The sequence below is a fragment of the Zerene cesonia genome, chromosome 1 (genome assembly GCF_012273895.1).
Source record: "Zerene cesonia ecotype Mississippi chromosome 1, Zerene_cesonia_1.1, whole genome shotgun sequence".
Taxonomy (NCBI): domain Eukaryota; kingdom Metazoa; phylum Arthropoda; class Insecta; order Lepidoptera; family Pieridae; genus Zerene; species Zerene cesonia.
Genome location: NC_052102.1, coordinates 7792509 through 7810444, shown reverse-complemented (window position 1 = coordinate 7810444; position 17936 = coordinate 7792509). Strand labels below are relative to the sequence as shown.

At 33.7% G+C, this 17936-nt stretch overlaps 2 protein-coding genes across 3 annotated transcripts in view; both read left to right on the top strand.

Annotated features, from left to right (window-relative positions):
- LOC119832206 (transcription-associated protein 1) overlaps nucleotides 1–5449 on the top strand; it is a 29343-nt gene extending 23894 nt beyond the window's left edge. For both annotated transcript variants that reach the window (XM_038355836.1, XM_038355846.1), the window contains 2 exons: nucleotides 2190–2329; nucleotides 4910–5449. In XM_038355836.1, the coding sequence (XP_038211764.1) occupies nucleotides 2190–2329; nucleotides 4910–5206 (437 nt within the window). In that variant the 3' untranslated portion in view covers nucleotides 5207–5449. The remainder of the gene's footprint in view (nucleotides 1–2189; nucleotides 2330–4909) is intronic.
- A 950-nt stretch (nucleotides 5450–6399) lies between these two features.
- The window catches only part of LOC119835902 (fibronectin type-III domain-containing protein 3a-like), a 37292-nt gene continuing 25755 nt past the window's right edge, over nucleotides 6400–17936 (top strand). Inside the window, exon 1 of the mRNA XM_038361052.1 lies at nucleotides 6400–6737. The gene's annotated coding sequence lies outside the window, so the exon portion shown is untranslated. The remainder of the gene's footprint in view (nucleotides 6738–17936) is intronic.

Below are 17936 nucleotides of genomic sequence, written 5' to 3'. Positions count from 1 at the left end.
AATAACATAAGCCCAATCCTCCTGGGTGTATAAGAGTTACAATTTGAGGTCAGTGAGGTACTCAGGGTTCAGGCTTGATCCCCGATAATACAAAAATATTATATTTGTTGTTATAGGTCCACTTATACTCTTAATTCCTTTTACAAAAATGCTATGATTGAAAATGTTTCACATACAAGAAAGCATTGAAATCTCTTTTAAATAGTATGCTATAAATATCAAGCAAAGTGAAGGATGAACTTAAAGATTTGATCAGAGTCAGGTATTAAGTAATTAATAAAATATATGAACAAAAAGTAGCACTTCGTTGGATATTTATTACTTTTGCATTTTATGACAGGTAATATTAATAGCAATTATTCTGAATAAGTTTGCCTCTCGCGACTTCCTTCGCATGCAAGAATTAATGTTATTGCGTACAAAATGCCACCCATAACTTCCCGTCCCTTCAATTACTCCCTTAAAACTGAATTAGATAAACAACCCCGCAATGTTGTATCTATCACGATAACAAAATCCATCCCAAGCCGCTCAAAGGTTCAGGCGTGTTAACATAACACAAATATGCATTAAATGAGGATAATAAGTTACTGAAGCTGTAATATACAAACCCAATATGCCTATTGGACAAAGAAAAAACAACTGAGAGCTTATAATACGAAAGTACTAAAAAAAATCCTTGTATCTAGAAAAGTTATAATGTTTTAATTGGAAGATTTTTTACCACTATTAACTTAAAACCAGTAGCCAGTTAATTAAGATTCATCCGAGAATGTGGAACGGTTTTTATGTTATAGAGATAACTACACGGTATTAAGGACGATTGATAATTCTCAAATTATTTTATTTTTTATCTCATTCGTAAACTAGTACTATAAAATTAAAAGTATTCAGGTTCGTACACTCTTTTTAAAGGATGGGAAATGTGAAATTAAAATATAGTTTTGATAAAAATAATATCCGTAGAAGGTAGGAGGAAGGCATTACATTATGGATTAATGATTATTTTAATTCTTCACTAAAGTAACTACGTCATTTATTGTGTCATATAAAAATCAATCAGACGTAATTTATAACAAACGTAATATTTCAAAACTTATTTTAATTATTTATACTGAATCCGCAATAAAATCGTAAAAATTGTTTTCATTATATTTAAGTTCTAAAAGAATATAAGATTAATGGAAGCCCGACAACCTTGCATTCCATAAACAAGTTTTCCATTTTTATTCTTTTACATAGACTCAGTCCGCTTCATTTAATGTTATTCTTTTGAATGTACTTTTTGCGCCATTAAATTTAGCTTTAATAACGCCAAGACGTTCTGTCTTATATATTTATACTGCAGTATCGATGTCCACTGAACTTAACTGCGTATAAAGGAAGTTTAAATAATCAAAGCTCCAATTTTATGAAACAAGGTCGTCACTAGCTCGGTTGTGCAATCGTATGGGTGTATAATATTTTATTTTTATACTATACATGATCCATTAGTACACGTTCCAATGGCTGCCGGATGTACCCGCAATAACTTGCATAATTGAGCAATTTAAATAGTAATTAGAAGTTATATTGGTATATGTAAATGTTTTGGATTATTTTTTTAATCTACTATCTCAATATGCGTTCAGCGCCAACGTAAAATGTGCACAAACAATATTTAACGAATGCAAATTTATAATTATTATATTAATTACTTATTAAATCAATAATCGCTGTGTTCTTGCTGTTATAGAAATAGATTGATATTGAAAGAGGAGTGGAGGCTCAGTGTTGAGGACCTCGTACTTAAAAATCCATTAGTAGGGGGTTGGAGAACCGACGAGCGTTCAGGAAATAAATTGATTTTCAATCTGCACACTTGGCGGGCCGAATACTAGTTAACAGAAAATCTAACACAGTGGCATACCACTGTGTTTCGTACGACGAGTGGGGTAGCCGGAGGCTCGTTTCCTTTTCCTCACCCGTTTCAGTCCTTTGCTTATTTCCAGCCGTTAATCCTTTCCATTTCCAGCCGTTAATCCTTTCAATATCCTTACCCATTAAGAGCGAGCAGTGCATTAGAGGTACAACCTCTGCGAATGTTCATAGGTATTTATGATCGCTTACCATCAGGCGAACCACCAGCTAAGTTGCCCACTGCAACATTTGAAAAAAAAGCCATGTAACTAACATCAAGCTCCCTGCAGGTGAACTAGACGGCAACCGACCAGTGCCGTTCCGCCTGACGCCCAACATATCGGAGCTGCTGACCACCGTCGGCATCGCGGGCCCGCTCACCGCCTCCATCATCGCGGTCGCCAGGTGCCTCGTCACGCCCAACTTTAAGGTATTTATTGCTAGCCGCCAAAATAATTAAGAAGATGGATGGATATATGCCAGTTTTTTGCTGGTTAACGAACAATTTCGTTTTTATAGTATCTGAGTAGATTATTGTTGATAAATATACTTGTGTCCTCTTTCTGACTAACTTCAAAAAAGAGAATGTTATATGTTTTGTTTTTTTTCATGGTATGGTATGGTATGGTGTAAAGCTTTACTTTACAAAAAATATGTCTGTCTTAATATTAGAATGAATTGTGGGCAACCCCAATTCTCTTCGTACCATAAGAATAGTTTATAGTCACAAGTTACTCCTTTATACATCTTTCATACATTCTTTTATAGTATGATGCTCTGTGAACTATGTGTGATGTGTAAATAAAATACACCTATAAGCTATGGGTCTGCCTTCACCAAAGAAATTGTGAGAGTGTAGAGTAATTATAATTAAACGCTAGATTTTTTTTTAATATTAAGAAACATGGGCCTTGCTTCACAAATTATTTTTTTACAGGCTTGTCATTTATATATTTCGTTAAAATTAATTTTATCCGTGGGACATTAACAGTTGTGTCTCAATTGCAATTTCTAAACTTCCGTTATACTAAAGTATGTTCTTTTTTAATTAACTCGAAATAATATTTTATCTAAGTAATAAATTAATGCAATACAAAATACTCGATTAATTTTGATGATTTTTAATAATTTATGTATAAAATAAAATCCAAAGTATTTTGATTAATTCATGATTTTAAAAACAGTCAGTCAACAGTTATTTTTAGGGATACCCAGGATTAATTATTCCGCGTAAAATATAGATAGATTTTGATAGACTTTTAAATCTGAAGAAAATACTGTATACCTTTTTATACGCTGTTAAACAAATTAACACAAAAGAATTCGATTAATAAATATAGTATTACATTATAATAACAAGCTGACTCTAATTTATTTCCCACTAGCTTTTCGCCCGCGGCTTCGCCCGCGTAGAATTCGCTTATATCGCGCGACATGGTAAGGAGTATTTTCTTCGCATTAAAAAGTATGGTTTGTTCTTTCCCACGTTTAGCTCCATCTTCATACCAAGTTTCATCAAAATCGGTTTGACAATAACGAACTTTCATACAAACTTTCATCCCCTCTTTCAACCCTTTCTACCCTTTTTTCGCGATAAAAAGTATCCTATGTCCTTTCCCAAGTTCAGTTCTATCTTCATACCAAATTTTATCAAAATCGAATCAGTGGTTTAGGCGTGAAAGCGTAACAGACAGACAGACAGACAGAGTTACTTTCGCATTTATAATATTATATAGTAGGGATTTCTCGTATTATCACAGAAGATAACTCTAATTTATTAAATACGACACAATTAGCATACTTATATTCATTAATTCAACAACAATAGTGAAAGTTGTATTAAGTTAATCGTTACATGACAGAATACCCATTGTGTACTTAGAACAATACAAATGTGTAAATAACAGTTTGTAGCCTATATTTTAAAGAAGCAATTCTTACTTAGTTTTTTAAATCACATTAGTTCTTTTGACATTTTTGATGAAATTCTAAGAATTGCTTACACGAGCATATTTTGTGCGTATTTTGTCTCTGTTTAAATAAATATCTCATATAAATAATTTTATTACACAAAAAGAGTCGCCGATTACTCGCCGGTACAACAATTTCCTATGAAACCCAAAAATAATCACGTCATACCGTTTAAAATCCACCGAATTATCGAGGAACAAACCAAAACAATACAGAAAATGTTTACTATATTGTCTATATTATTTACATATTTAAATTTTCAATATGTTTAATTAAGTTATATATGGATTCAATCTTTCTCAATAGGTACATCATTTTGACCATTTGCACAGACAAGGGTTGGTCCTAAAGCAATATAATTCACTTTGTCTATTGTCTCATAAGAATTATAATTGTGGAAGTTTATGCCATCTATAAATATTGTGTGACTTTGATAAAGGTTATAGTGGCAATGAATATTTTTGACATTTACTTCTGTTGATGTATTTAATGGAAGGCATCGAAGGAAGTTCATTGATTTATTAAAGGTTATCCTGTTTATAATTATTATTCACATCACTTAACCTGTCTAACTTTGTTGGGTGTCAGTTAAATTCGTATTGGATATACCGTAGATGTATGAAGCATTTGTAAATGATTCGATTTTGCTTCTTTTATAATTAGTTTTTATCAGACGTTCCCGAAATGAAGGCGTTTCACAAATCGCCTGCATTTTTTGTTTTTTTTTGTTACTATATAACTGTGGGTTCTCATCGTGGGTCGTCCCGTTAAATCTAAAGTGATACCTCACTCACTCCAAGGACGTCGGTGACCTTCTTTGTAGAAAAGAACCATCAAAAGTTAAATGTTTTTTAACCATGAATGTTTTTTTGCTATGATTCAAAACCTGTAATTTAATTATGTGAATATAACTTTACTTAAAGATACGCAAAAAATAATGTCACTATTTCGAGTATTTCTAGTTTCTTCACTGAAAACATTTTGGTTTAGTTTATTTTACTTTATTGTTTATCAATGTTAACCGTAAGTGTGTTTACAGATACAATCCATCTTAAGAACGATACTGCGCGATGAAATGGTGACCGGCTATCGTAAGCGCTTGGAAGACAAATCCGGAGTGCCGACGCCCGGCACCTCCACAGAGAACAAATCTACTGAAATTGACAACGAGACCATAGTGAATATGGTGAACAAGGCGGTCACGGTTATCATGAATAGACTGAACTCTCTCGCTCTGTTCGATGGACCGGACAGCAAAGTGGCAACCCTCGTAACTGCTGCCAATAGCCATGACAACCTCTGCCGTATGGACCCCGCGTGGCATCCTTGGCTCTAAATTTCATTATCTTATTAGTTATATAACTGTGTTTAATAAATCACATTGTATTTATAAGTTAGACTACGAAAGTTTTACGTGTTAAGGATCTGTTAGTTTATACAAACGGTAAGTATTTTGTATGTAAGATTTCACTATGTTGTTAAAATAATTATATAAGGGTATGATTGTTAAATTAAATGAAGGACAATTGTGGACTTGGACTGTGATCTCGTGTAACTCAAAATTAAATACTATAAAATATTAGTTGTTTTATTTCAACTCCCTGTTTATTACCTCATAACTACATGTGAGCGAGCAAAATTGTTTGTGGGATACATAAACACAATTACGCTTACGTATTTACTACCTCCAATGACTGTATTTAAATGCAAAGAACGGGAGAAAGTATTACTAGGTGAACAACAAGCGTTTCATCAAGAGTACATCTCTGCTACGTAGGTACTAGGTACGTCTTTGCAAAGAAATCAAGAAACATTCGTTCACTTTCATTCACTTGATGTGCAACAAGCGAAGGTTGGAGAACGTACGTCGATCTCACGGATTTGTTAGATAGTAAAACCGATACTATCACATAAACAATGAGAAAGAAAGCTTTGTAATAGAGGGGTATCTATTGAAGTCTCTATTATGGCTCGTCTTAGAGCTAGGCGTAGTAGTGTGTGAGGCAATGATTAAGACTGATAAAGAATTTGCACTTCTGTTTAATTAAAGCACAAGTTCTTAATGAAATAATGTTCTCTATATAACTAAGATTTTAGAGACCATGCAGAAAAATATTTTATAACTAACATCAAATAATCAAAATAAAACTATGCAAGTATTTTATAGTCATCGATGATTATTTCGTCACATAAGTAAAACAGAATACAGTTATTTTCAATTAGCTTTAAGTATGCATTAAACACATAAATATCTAAAAAAATATTTTCTTATGTTTATGTTGTTATTGTTTGTTAGGTTACCGTTAGCTTAAGAATGTCATTCATAGATCGTAATGCAAATATGGGGTCCTAAGCTGTAGGTTGATAGGGTAGGTTCTAGTTAGGTAGGTGGTGGTCAGACGGTAGGGCCGGCGGGCGGCGGTAACAGGTCGCGCGGGGCGGGTTGCCAGGCGCGGTGTCGGCGGCGCGGGGCGCGGCGCGCGCGGGCGCCACGTCGCCGGCCCCCGCCCGCCGGCCCGCGCCCGCTCGGTATATTCCTGTGTCTCAGTCAGTCCGCTCCGCGGCGTCCGTTTCGTTGACGGTGTATTGCGCTTCCTCACTCACTTATTGCAAGTATCCGACCTCTGGATCCGACCGTTTTGTGACATTCGACAACCCCGCCCCGTGCTTTTTCCCGAGTGGCATTTCGATTAGTGCGAAGAGTGCATTTACTGTGCACGATCAGCGACCGAATCGGCGACTCCTCCCGCCTTTATTTATGTTGTCGTTGTGGTGTGGTGAATATTTGTGCTGTACGGACGATAACCGGATTATCTGTGCGCTCGAGTTTGTGGATATTATAAACGATCTGCGGCTTTTCCGCGAAGGTGAGTGAAATTTTCTTGTATCCTATGTTGTCGTGCAAGGGATGTCGTAGTGCTACGACGTGGCGGCCCCCAATAGAAGACTAGATAAACCATTTACCGAGCTTGAAGACAGCTACGCAGTTCCTGTAAATACATTGCATAAAGTATTTCCTTTTATCAACATTACTATTTGATCTAGCAGACTGAATCTTTCACACGTAGACACTTTGTAAAGATTGTTGACGTGACGTCATTCATTGGCCAGGACGCAATTCTAGGAATTCGAGATCAATCGGTGCTGTATAGCTAATAGCCGGAGGCACCGGTTAGATTCTTGTTAGAATCGGTGTTATCCTACTATTCCATATGGTGGACGGAAACGAATAGGTAAGAAAACATGGAGGAGAGCGGGCGTCGGCGCGGGGCGGTGCGCGGCCGGTCAAGCGACCGCATTCCATGTGGGATGCAGGACTGTACGCAATGTCAGTGTGACTCGGAGTTTGCCGCTCCTGTACTGACCAATGCACATTTGCAACACTGTATCCGATGGAATGTTCGTGTGCGTTTCGGAATAATTGTACTATTCCTATGCTAATTGTGGGCGTTGATTGACATGACGGCGCAAGTCTCGTGCTGATACCACCCACGTTACAATATATTTAGACATCATTAATTAAACTGCACTCATTTATTATGAGTTTTCCTACCTTAAATTATGATTTTTTTTTTATTTTGAGTGAATGATAAGTTTGATTGAAATATTGAGCTCGTTTATTATGTGGCTTTTTCGTAAAGCACTTAGGGTTTCCTTATGGACTTCAAAAAAAGAGGAACGTGTCAATTTGACTGGCTGTATTTGTTTGGATTCGTTCCACATAGATTAATGATACTCGTATATTGCTGAAAGTTAAATTATAAACAACAAGCTATTCACCCACGGCTTTGCCGAATTCGAATAAAAAATTCAAAGTGTCTCTGTACCAAATTTCATCCAAATCAGCTCAGTGGTTTAGGCGCTAAGAAGAGTTACTTGCACACACACATATATTATATTACTGGTTATTATAAATAATTGTAATTTCTAAACAGCAATAATAAGAAGAATCTTTAAAAAAATCTACTTAATCAATACAATTAATACGCGTTCACTTACAGTTAGTTATTATATAAATGTCGGACATGTAAAAAAAATTAGTACGTTCACTAATCTTACCTTTCCTTTTCTATGATGCATATATATCTACATAGGTAGTTATATTTCGCTCGTATTCCCTGGACTCTAGAGGGTAAGAAGCGGTTTTAAAGCGAAGCGAACCTCTATTAAGATCAACTTTAAACTTTACATATTTAATCTGGATTTATACTTTGAAAAATCATTAATTGTTTTTACAAAATTCAACATCGTATTTATGATTGTTTGTGTAAACAAACAAGCTACACTTGTAAAAGTGTAGCATTTATAGTACATTTGTAATTTGCCATGGCGCAACGCAGTGCTAAAGAATACTTATAACTACTAAAGCATGTATCTACTTCGGTTTTAATAGTATAATAACAATATATAAACTCAATTTACAATATAGCTACATTAACACTACGACGTGTTGCATATGCGAATAAAATACATGCTAAGCTTAAATAAATTGCATGCAATTTATGAAACACGTTTTATCTATAATTTAATTAAACTTTAGAGTATATATTGAATGATAGTGTAAAATGTAATTTAACACTAAAGTTGTGGACTGCCCCATTTCATAATTAATCATAGGTCGGTAGATAGTACGTAACATCAACCCTTTCTCCGTTAATTGATAGAGACCGCAATGTTCATACAACTTAATTGTTTGGTCAAAAATTAACTACATTCCAAACTATTATTATATTCGAAACTTTTGTACGTGTTTTGGGAAATGCTACAAGATATTAATTATACATAATATTATGTTACTAAGATTAAGACATAAATATTGAACAGTGGAGGTGCTTCTTACAAAGTTGAAAGACTAAAAGAGGAAAGACGAATGTTTGAATAAGAAAAAACGTCATTTGGTTTAAATTGTATTTTGGTTGTAGATATGTTATTTCCAAATTTCATTACGTCATTTGAAATTTGAACTGACGTAATAATTTGCGTAATAATCCTATTCATATATAGTAATTAGGTAATACATATGATGGAGAAAATGATATATTTGACGCAAGTATATTTAATAATGTATTAACACCTGTTAGTAAGAGACGAATAAAGTTATAACGTTATATAATAAATTAGCATAATAAAATACACAATTCGTAGTAAGTAGTAACAACAGGAAGAATTTGAAATTATGTTATAAATCAATGGAAACTGTAGATTTGTGTAAAAATCATCTTTTATTAAATATTTCTTATGCGAACTATATAATAATGCGAATAAATAGCCTTTATGTAGGTACTATGCCGAGAATTTACTTTTACCCGTGCTTTTACTAAACGTCGGTCAGGTGCAGGTTGCGAGTTCAGCCTCGCATCGAAGGGCTCCCATTTCTGTGTAGTTTTTGAATAAACCGAATCAAACCCATTTCTTTTTTCACAGTTTCACATTGATATATTACACATAATATAGTAAGCAGTATATTACGGATCACAATTTGTCGATAGATTACGAACCAAACCCTAACAACCAAATGTTCGACTAATAATAGTCTAATGGTGTTTACAATCTTAATCTGAATTTGGTTCTGGCACTCACCGGTCGATACCGCGACTTGCTCGCTTCGCTCGCTGGGTATCCAGCGTTATGTGGTCGCAGTCTAACATAACATACTCAAATCTACCAATGTAAATTATATGTATCTCTATTTTATTTATCAATCACTAATAAGGCAGGCATCATAATATCGCTCATTATGATCATTTTCCAAGTCGTCATGGTCGTTGATAACAGTCATCGGTTAATGACCGAAATCGTCATGAAAAAGATCAATCACGGTCATTACATTAACAGTCTCGAAAGTATCTTAAAATACACTGCATTTCAGACATTCATCGTAACACAAACACAATATTGTCTATAGAATACCTCATCATCTTCAGCCCATATGTGTTCCCACTTCTGGGACAGAGGTCTCCTATTAGGCCATAATCCACCACGCTGGCCAAGTGCGGGTTGGCTGATGTCACATGTCGTCGAAATTTTGATTCTCAGACAAACCGGTTTCCTCACGATGTTTTCCTTCACCGTTTCGAGCGGTGGTGATGTTATCCAGATGTGCAGATAGATTGAAAAATCAATTTATTTCCTGCATGCTCCGCCTGGTCTCGAACCCCGACTTGCATTGAATATTTTGACATTAAAACATGCGCGCATCAGACCTTAAATAACGTCCCGAACTGCTAACGATACGGCGTATATAGCTCTGGCTCATTTGCCCTCCTTACGATTGACCAGTCTAAACTTCTTCGTTGAACGATTGTATGGATTATTAGACTGTCATATTACTAAGATCCAAGGAATGAAAATTTTAATGAATAAAGACGATTAAAAAATTAAATTAATTAATTTAATTAAAATTTTAAAAAACGCATCACTCATTCTTATGAAGCATTTACATAATGAATAGCAGAGGCGAATAACGAACAAACATATATAAACAGTGCGTTCGCTATTCGCCTTGAGATTCGACCGGTTTTTCGGATGTAATTAAAGATTAAGGTGTAAACATTGCTTCGCAATGACACTATATGAATGTTTCGTGAAATCACTATGCGAATAGCGGACACGACCGTCTAAACGCACCATTAAAATAAATCGCAATTGGTTGTATTATGTATGTAAATTAGGTAAAACATTCAATTAACACTAAATGTCAAGGGTATTAATTGTCAATATATACACCTGTCTTATTTACTTCCGTATATGAATTTTAAGAACAAACCTAATAATAATTAGAATTATTACGCAACAATTTGTTTTCCAAAGAAAGAAACTTAATATTATGTTATCTGTGACTCTACCTACGATGCTTTATTCACGCTACCACCAAATTTTGATAGCAAGCAAAGGCTATTCAAAATTTGCTACATCTTTATTATCGCATATCATAAACTAATTCATAAATCATAAAAGTATAAAAAATAGTGTCGCGACCGCAAACAAAGAGATGTAGAGATAACGCGGCCTGTTCCGAGAATTAACAAAGGAGCGTGTTTTAGCTATCTAAAACGAGATTAAAGGTCACCCAGATTGTGTAAATTTGACCCGACACCCGGACACCACGACAGATAATATTTGAATAACACAGTAACAAGATACTTATTAAACATCATTATACGATTTATGTTTTTTTTTTATAATTATACTAATATGGAATATAAAATGACAGACAATGTTATTAAATTAATTGATGATGAATGAATTACTAATGCTTTATAAAAGGAGTATCCAGATAGGCGTATTGTCTTCTGTTCTGGTAAGGAAACCTTCACGCAATAATTGCATTCCGCGGTGAGACCCCTCTCACCGGTGCGCTAGCACAATGTGCTGTAAATTACATCGCGAGGACGTCGTCAGTCCTCTTAGCAATTTACTATGAAACACGTCCTTGTCAATGTCCATAGTCTATATTAATTTTCCAACAATCCATTTAATGTCGGGCCGGCATTAAATTCAATTACTAAATCAATTTTCAGCATAATTAGATTTCGTAGAAAGCGGTGGACGTTGTCATAATTTTAGGATTAAATCAGAATTTGGCAATTGGTTTAGATTACGCTAGGTTTGTACTTAGAACTTAGAAGACATAGGAGTAAATAACGGTTTCAACTTCCATCGTGTTTGCAGAGGCAAGTCTGTGCGCGTGTGCGTGCGCAGCGCTCACACGCTCGCACACAGATGCAAAACGCTCACTCCGTAGCAGGGCCGTTGAACCGAATACTCGAGGAATTTCTCCACACCGCAGTCACAGTCGCCGTCGCTATAGTAGAAGAAAATTATTACAAGGGATATATTATTATTTATACCATATTCACATCTTAAAATACATTTTAAATATTTTACTGAACAAAAATTGTTTCAAACTTTCAATTACTTGGCTTCGTCAATAGTATTAATTTTTTTTTTATAGACTGCTTGGAAAGCACTTCCAGGTATCTACAAGGTAGCAAGAGCTACTATTTCATTGTAAACAAAGTTAATAAATGTATGCTGATTCATAATTAACAATTATTCATGAAATTAATGATTGATCATAATTAATGTCGAAATAAATGTCTGTAGACAGTTCTCTTTGTAACATGACACAATGGGTTGTTAGGTAACTAGTCATTGTGATATCTAAATTCAGTCATCCTTAGAAGTGTCCTTAAATCGTGTTCATCAAAACATGACACCTACACAAATAAGACTTGCATTAAATAATTAAAAACGTACTGACCAATAACGCATTCTTGTACATTGTAAATCTATCAGTCACAATAAACAATGTAGCATAATTATAGGTAATACTTAATAGAATGTTAAACAAGCAGCACGTATTTATTACTAAGTTACATAACGGTGTGCTACTGACTATTAATTTTAATATCCTACTTAAGTAAACGAGACATCATTTAGTTTTATTAAGGTATAAATTGTAGATTTATCATCTAAGTTCTAATTATAGCAACTTTTATGACTCGAATATCCATTGACAAAACATCATCGTACATACCAATGAGATCACGACGGCGCGGTAAAAGCTAGTCCAACACTAGCTTTATGTATCAATAGATAAGTTGCATAAGTGAGCATTCTCTTTCATAGTTTCGACATTTACTTGCGCGTGAGTTGCACATTGCCTACGTTGCACAAACATCCGCTCAGATGACAATCAGCATTTTTGTTTTGAGAACTAATTCGATAATCCAAATTACGAATAAAAATTCATTATGGAATTTCATCAAATTTCAACAGCGACTGGTTAGGTTTAAAGGAATGATTACATGCCAATAAAAATATAAAAAAATTACTCCATTAAAAGATTCGACTCAAAAATTTTCCAGCAACAAGTTGCGAAAAGAACCACTTAAATTTTAATTGCTACTAACGTAAACACTTTACTTTCACTAATTAGTACTTTTTAATTTTTATTAACGAGTCCTGACGAAAAATGTTTTGATTTGAACGAATTGAATTTAATGTTAAAATCAAATGAAAGGTAGAATTCACTTTCCAATTTAAAGTGTGGCAGGCAGAACCTTTCATTTGAAGAGATAGTTTTTAGTCTGCGTTATGTGTAATTTATTCATGATTATGTAATATGGATAATGAATATTAAAAATTTTTTATTATTTTTTTTTATTGTATATTGTGTCTGTATGATAGGGTATGTGTTGGGTGCTGTTCGGTTTGATGTCTGGTGGTCGGACCGGCGGTTGGTGGCGGGCGAGTGAACGCCGCGACCTTGGGCCCGTGCCGGCTCGCGGACGTTCGTTGAACTTCACGCCCCGCACTCCGCGCCATCGCAACCCGTTCTGCTGCGATTATGCGTAATTTTCCTAAATTAAATTTAGAATGGATTTCTTACTAATAATAGACAATAAAGTAGTCATTGTTGTTGAATCATATTTTTACGTCCGTGGTTTGACTACTGAAAGTAAGTAGATGCCTACTTTGATCAGCCAAACTTAAAAAAATATGTAAAATATTGATGTATATTATTTATTGATATATAGTATATTATTATATTATAAATAAAAAATCCAAACTGCGCGAATAAATATTTTAAATAAACTATTAATTAACATTTTTTTTTTGTCTCTTCATAACTTAATTTATATATTTTATTTATTATATAAACATGTATGACGATGCGCTCATATAATAGAATAAAAACTATTAAATCAATTTGATCTAATTTATTGCATTTTACTTTAGAATTTATCTACAATAATATGCCATGCATTATATTCGCAAATAAAAAATAACAAATCATATTTTATATTATAATAATAGTAAATATCTTTAGGTTATGGTGCACACATTAATAATATTATGCAGATTGGTTACACATTTTACACACACTTTTTGAACGATACTAAATTTATTTTTATTATTTTAGTTACAATATAACAAAATCAGTCAAGCTGACGTCACTTCCTATATAATGTATAGATGGTACTCGTATTTATGCTAATTCATCTGAAAAATAGGTACATGATATGTCACAGATAATATGCACTAAACAAAAACGTGTTCTCGATTCCAATAATATGGCTTTTTTATTATTTTTGTTATTTAATTTTTTTTTTCCTATAATCATTCAGCGAATGGGTTGTGGTATGGAGTAATAGGTATGGAATAATGTAGATAGCAAATTCTAGTTTAATCCGATACATAATATTAATGAATTATTCAACGGTTTACTAGCGATAAAAATATCTTTCATGATATTTGAAATTATGAAGTAATCATAAATAGCGGTAGGTATACAGAGTCTGTATTTATAATTAAATGTAGTAAAAGATGAGAAGGTTTTTGTCTCGAGTCTGATGGGCGGGTCCAGACCAGACGTCGAACGATGACCGATCAGTTTGCCGAGTTTTTAAAAATTCCAAATAAGCTATTTCGTTTAATTAAATTTCTAGTCAAAACAATACACCTACTTGGATTATTATAGGGAATTCTTAGTCGAAAACAATGTACTTTGTTCAGATATTAACTATCCCATTATTATGATACTAACTACTAGTAGTTACGAGTAAATTTGATTATACTTAATGATGTACTAGCGTAATAATAATATTCATATGCACATTAAAAATATTACTTAAAATTTAATATGAAAATTCAATATCTAATACATTGTTCAGAAATATGTGCTGGCAGAAGGCACCTTGCCTTGCTATGTTATTATTTAGCTGACAACAAATGAAATCTTGTGATACATAGCCAACAACTCACGCTATTTAAAACCTTAAGGTATCTCAGTCAAATGCATTTGTGACAGCGAACAGGATGTCAGTTGGATTTTCCTCATTGAGACGGTGACTCGGCGCGTCGACGGTGAAACACGTTTATTATTTACTATTTGCGTCTGCATCTCGGATATTATATGCCCTAAAACAGGTTACAAGCTTATTTAAAGCGCATACTGGAATTAAAGATGATCACAAATCATTTACATTCGCATCAGCAAAGAAACTGGCCTTCATTTCAATCTTCGCGCACAAGACCAATAAATCTTACGCAATTACAGAACAAGATCGTTTAAACTGCCCAATGTGTTGTCATGCGCAATAGAAGCGAAATGAGAGCGTTTATAAATTGTAGCATTACTTGTTATATGTTTGCGCGATGAAATGAATATGAAGTGATAAAGTGAGCAATAGAAATGCGAGTGCACTTACGAGCTGTGGCTGCTTCGTTTCAACGATTGTAACCGCTGTTAATGACTTGTATCGCGCAGGTAACAAACTGACGACAGATGTTTGCGATCTCTCCAACAAGTAAACACTTTCTCCGTCTGCACTTCATTTATGTGCTCAAGTCACGGTGCATTAGAAGTTAATTTGAGAACTGCCGTCGACCACAAGTAACTAAGTACTGTTGTGAGTGGAATATTTCAGAATTATGTGAGTCTTGAGTGGAGCGACACTAGCGTTTATTGAAGCTCCTTCAAAGTGCACATCTAAAGGAAGTTAAAATGTGTAATATTTATGTGTTATTGGTTGATTAGTTATAACATTAGAATTGGTTATGCAATTTTATTTTTCAATTCATGGTCTTAGTTAAGATTATTCAAATGTAATTATATGTGTGAGGTAATGTTAGGTAAATGTTACAAGTCTTTTCAACAGAATTTATGAACTTTCGAATGGGTAAAACAACTTTGATGATTCGTTTTTATGAAACTGATGCCTTTCCGTACTGTGGTCCCATTTAAATTCCATGTAAGTTCTGAAAATTTAGGGGTATAGTTTTTTTGTTAAAAATAATGAATATATTATAATCCTAGTTGTACTAACATGTATTTAATATAATACCTACAGCTGAAACCTATTTAATGACACAATTCAATTTACTATGAAGAACATGTTTTGTTGTACGTGATGACTAAATCCTTATTTTTCTAAACTACGTTATTTTTATGAGGTTGTAAAGTAGGATTTTTGTTTATACATAATCAAGTAGGTTCGTACGAGAAAACAAATTACGAAGTACGCCCTAATGATGTAAACATATTTTTGATTACATAATGTTTATGATTGAGCACAATGACCTATTAATGTTGTCTTGGAGTCTATGGTAGTTATTAGGTAGGTATATTATTTTAAATTATCATTTATTTATAAGATATTGACAGAAATATTGCTGTTTATATTATGGTGCAAATTGATTTAGTTAAATATGTAAATCCAAATACCCATCTAGGTACAGATTATACGATTATTGTAATGTTGTGCATTTTATGTAGTATCATCAAATGATTGCTTGTTATTACAGTACAATAGGGCATAAACGTAGCTATTACCTACTATATGCCTGGCTTGTACCCACTATACCTATGTATCATAATTCTTGGACTAATTCAAATTATTAAAATTTAAAAAATTTCCACCAACCCATCTAATGTGATAAATTAAAATAATACTTTTTATTGAAAAAATATGTGAAATCTGATGATAGATATTAAACAGTCGTTTAAGCAAACTTCCGAACGATTATAATAATAGAAAATAATAAACAAATGCACTAAATTACTTGAAACAATGTAGGTGTGTAAAAGGTTTGTCCTGTATTCACTATTCATAAATGAACAGAGATGTAACAAGTGGTGCATCGTGGATGCTGTGCGATCGATACGGCGGGCGGGAGGCGCGCGCGGCCGCCCACGGCCCTGTAGCTCGCTCTACAAATAGCCGACCTCCCCCTACCCCCTAATAAGGTTATTACTATCCCCCTGTTTACCTGAGCTTAAAGTGCATATTAAAATTATATAATCACAATACGAATCGACATAATTTATCGCTCGTGCATTTATTATAAGCCCGTGCAACATGCACGTTTTAAACACATTTTTAAGTTACGCAATAGATATAGAATATGACGTCGGAATTATCCCATTTCCAGTCAAGGAGCTCTTTTCATTTCTTTTCTTTGACACTGCTTTACAAAGCGTTTCACTTTTGTACGCTTTGATTCAGACTATTTAATCAAATGCACGGTCTTTGAAATTAAAATGGTTCGCCATTTGTTTGATGCCATCGTTGCTCTTAATCTTCGGAGCCATAACAATTCTGAGAATGAGTGAGACAATAGAAAAGTGAGGCGTTTATTAATATGATCGTACGTTATTCACGAACTGAATTCATAGTTAGAAGTTGTTTGAAATGATGCCACTTACATCACTATTGGAGGAAGGAACTCAGATAAATCACGCCAACTTTCACCGAGTCGTTAACCTGAAATGTAGTTGAATATATTATTACTAGATGCTATAACAGCTATTATGCGAATAAGGATAATCAAGATAAGTGAGATTCGCTCACAATTAGTACGCATTAGTCATTATTAAACTGCATAAGATTGGCAATTGCGATGATTTATGTTTATAGGTTTTTACAAATCATAAACTGAAACCAAAATAAATGGAAGAGTTAAATCAGTATAATGTGGAGAAACATCTGATAAACAATATGTATATAATATAATGTAATTTTTAATTTATTTCTATGGTCTCACAGAAAGGATTCAACAGTAGAGATATGCAATTAACTTAATATTGAAAAGTTTAATGTCAATACGTATGTTAAGCAGTCGGTTTCGAAGCCGCAAAAGTGAATAGTATTAATAAATTATGCAGGTACTTATGTGTGCTCCATAAGTAATGTATTCCAGCATAATAGCGGTTCTTTTCAAATAATTAACTAATTATTAATATATTCCATCTAATCCATGAAACAATTCGGGCATTACCAGGTCTAAATGTTCTCTAGCGTTGAGGAAAATGTACGACATTAATTTTCTTACATACCTACTTGAACATATTGAATGAAATATAGACTACTTCATCATTCTTATAATTTTGGTAACTTGGACTTAACGAATACTATTACAAAATAGATATGTATCGTGGCGTCGCCGCGGTCGCACCGTTCCAGTATTAAATTATGAATAGATAGATACTTATTTTTAATATAGCTTCAAAATCGATGTAAGAATGAGCTATTTAGTTCTTGATTTTATGACTATGCAAT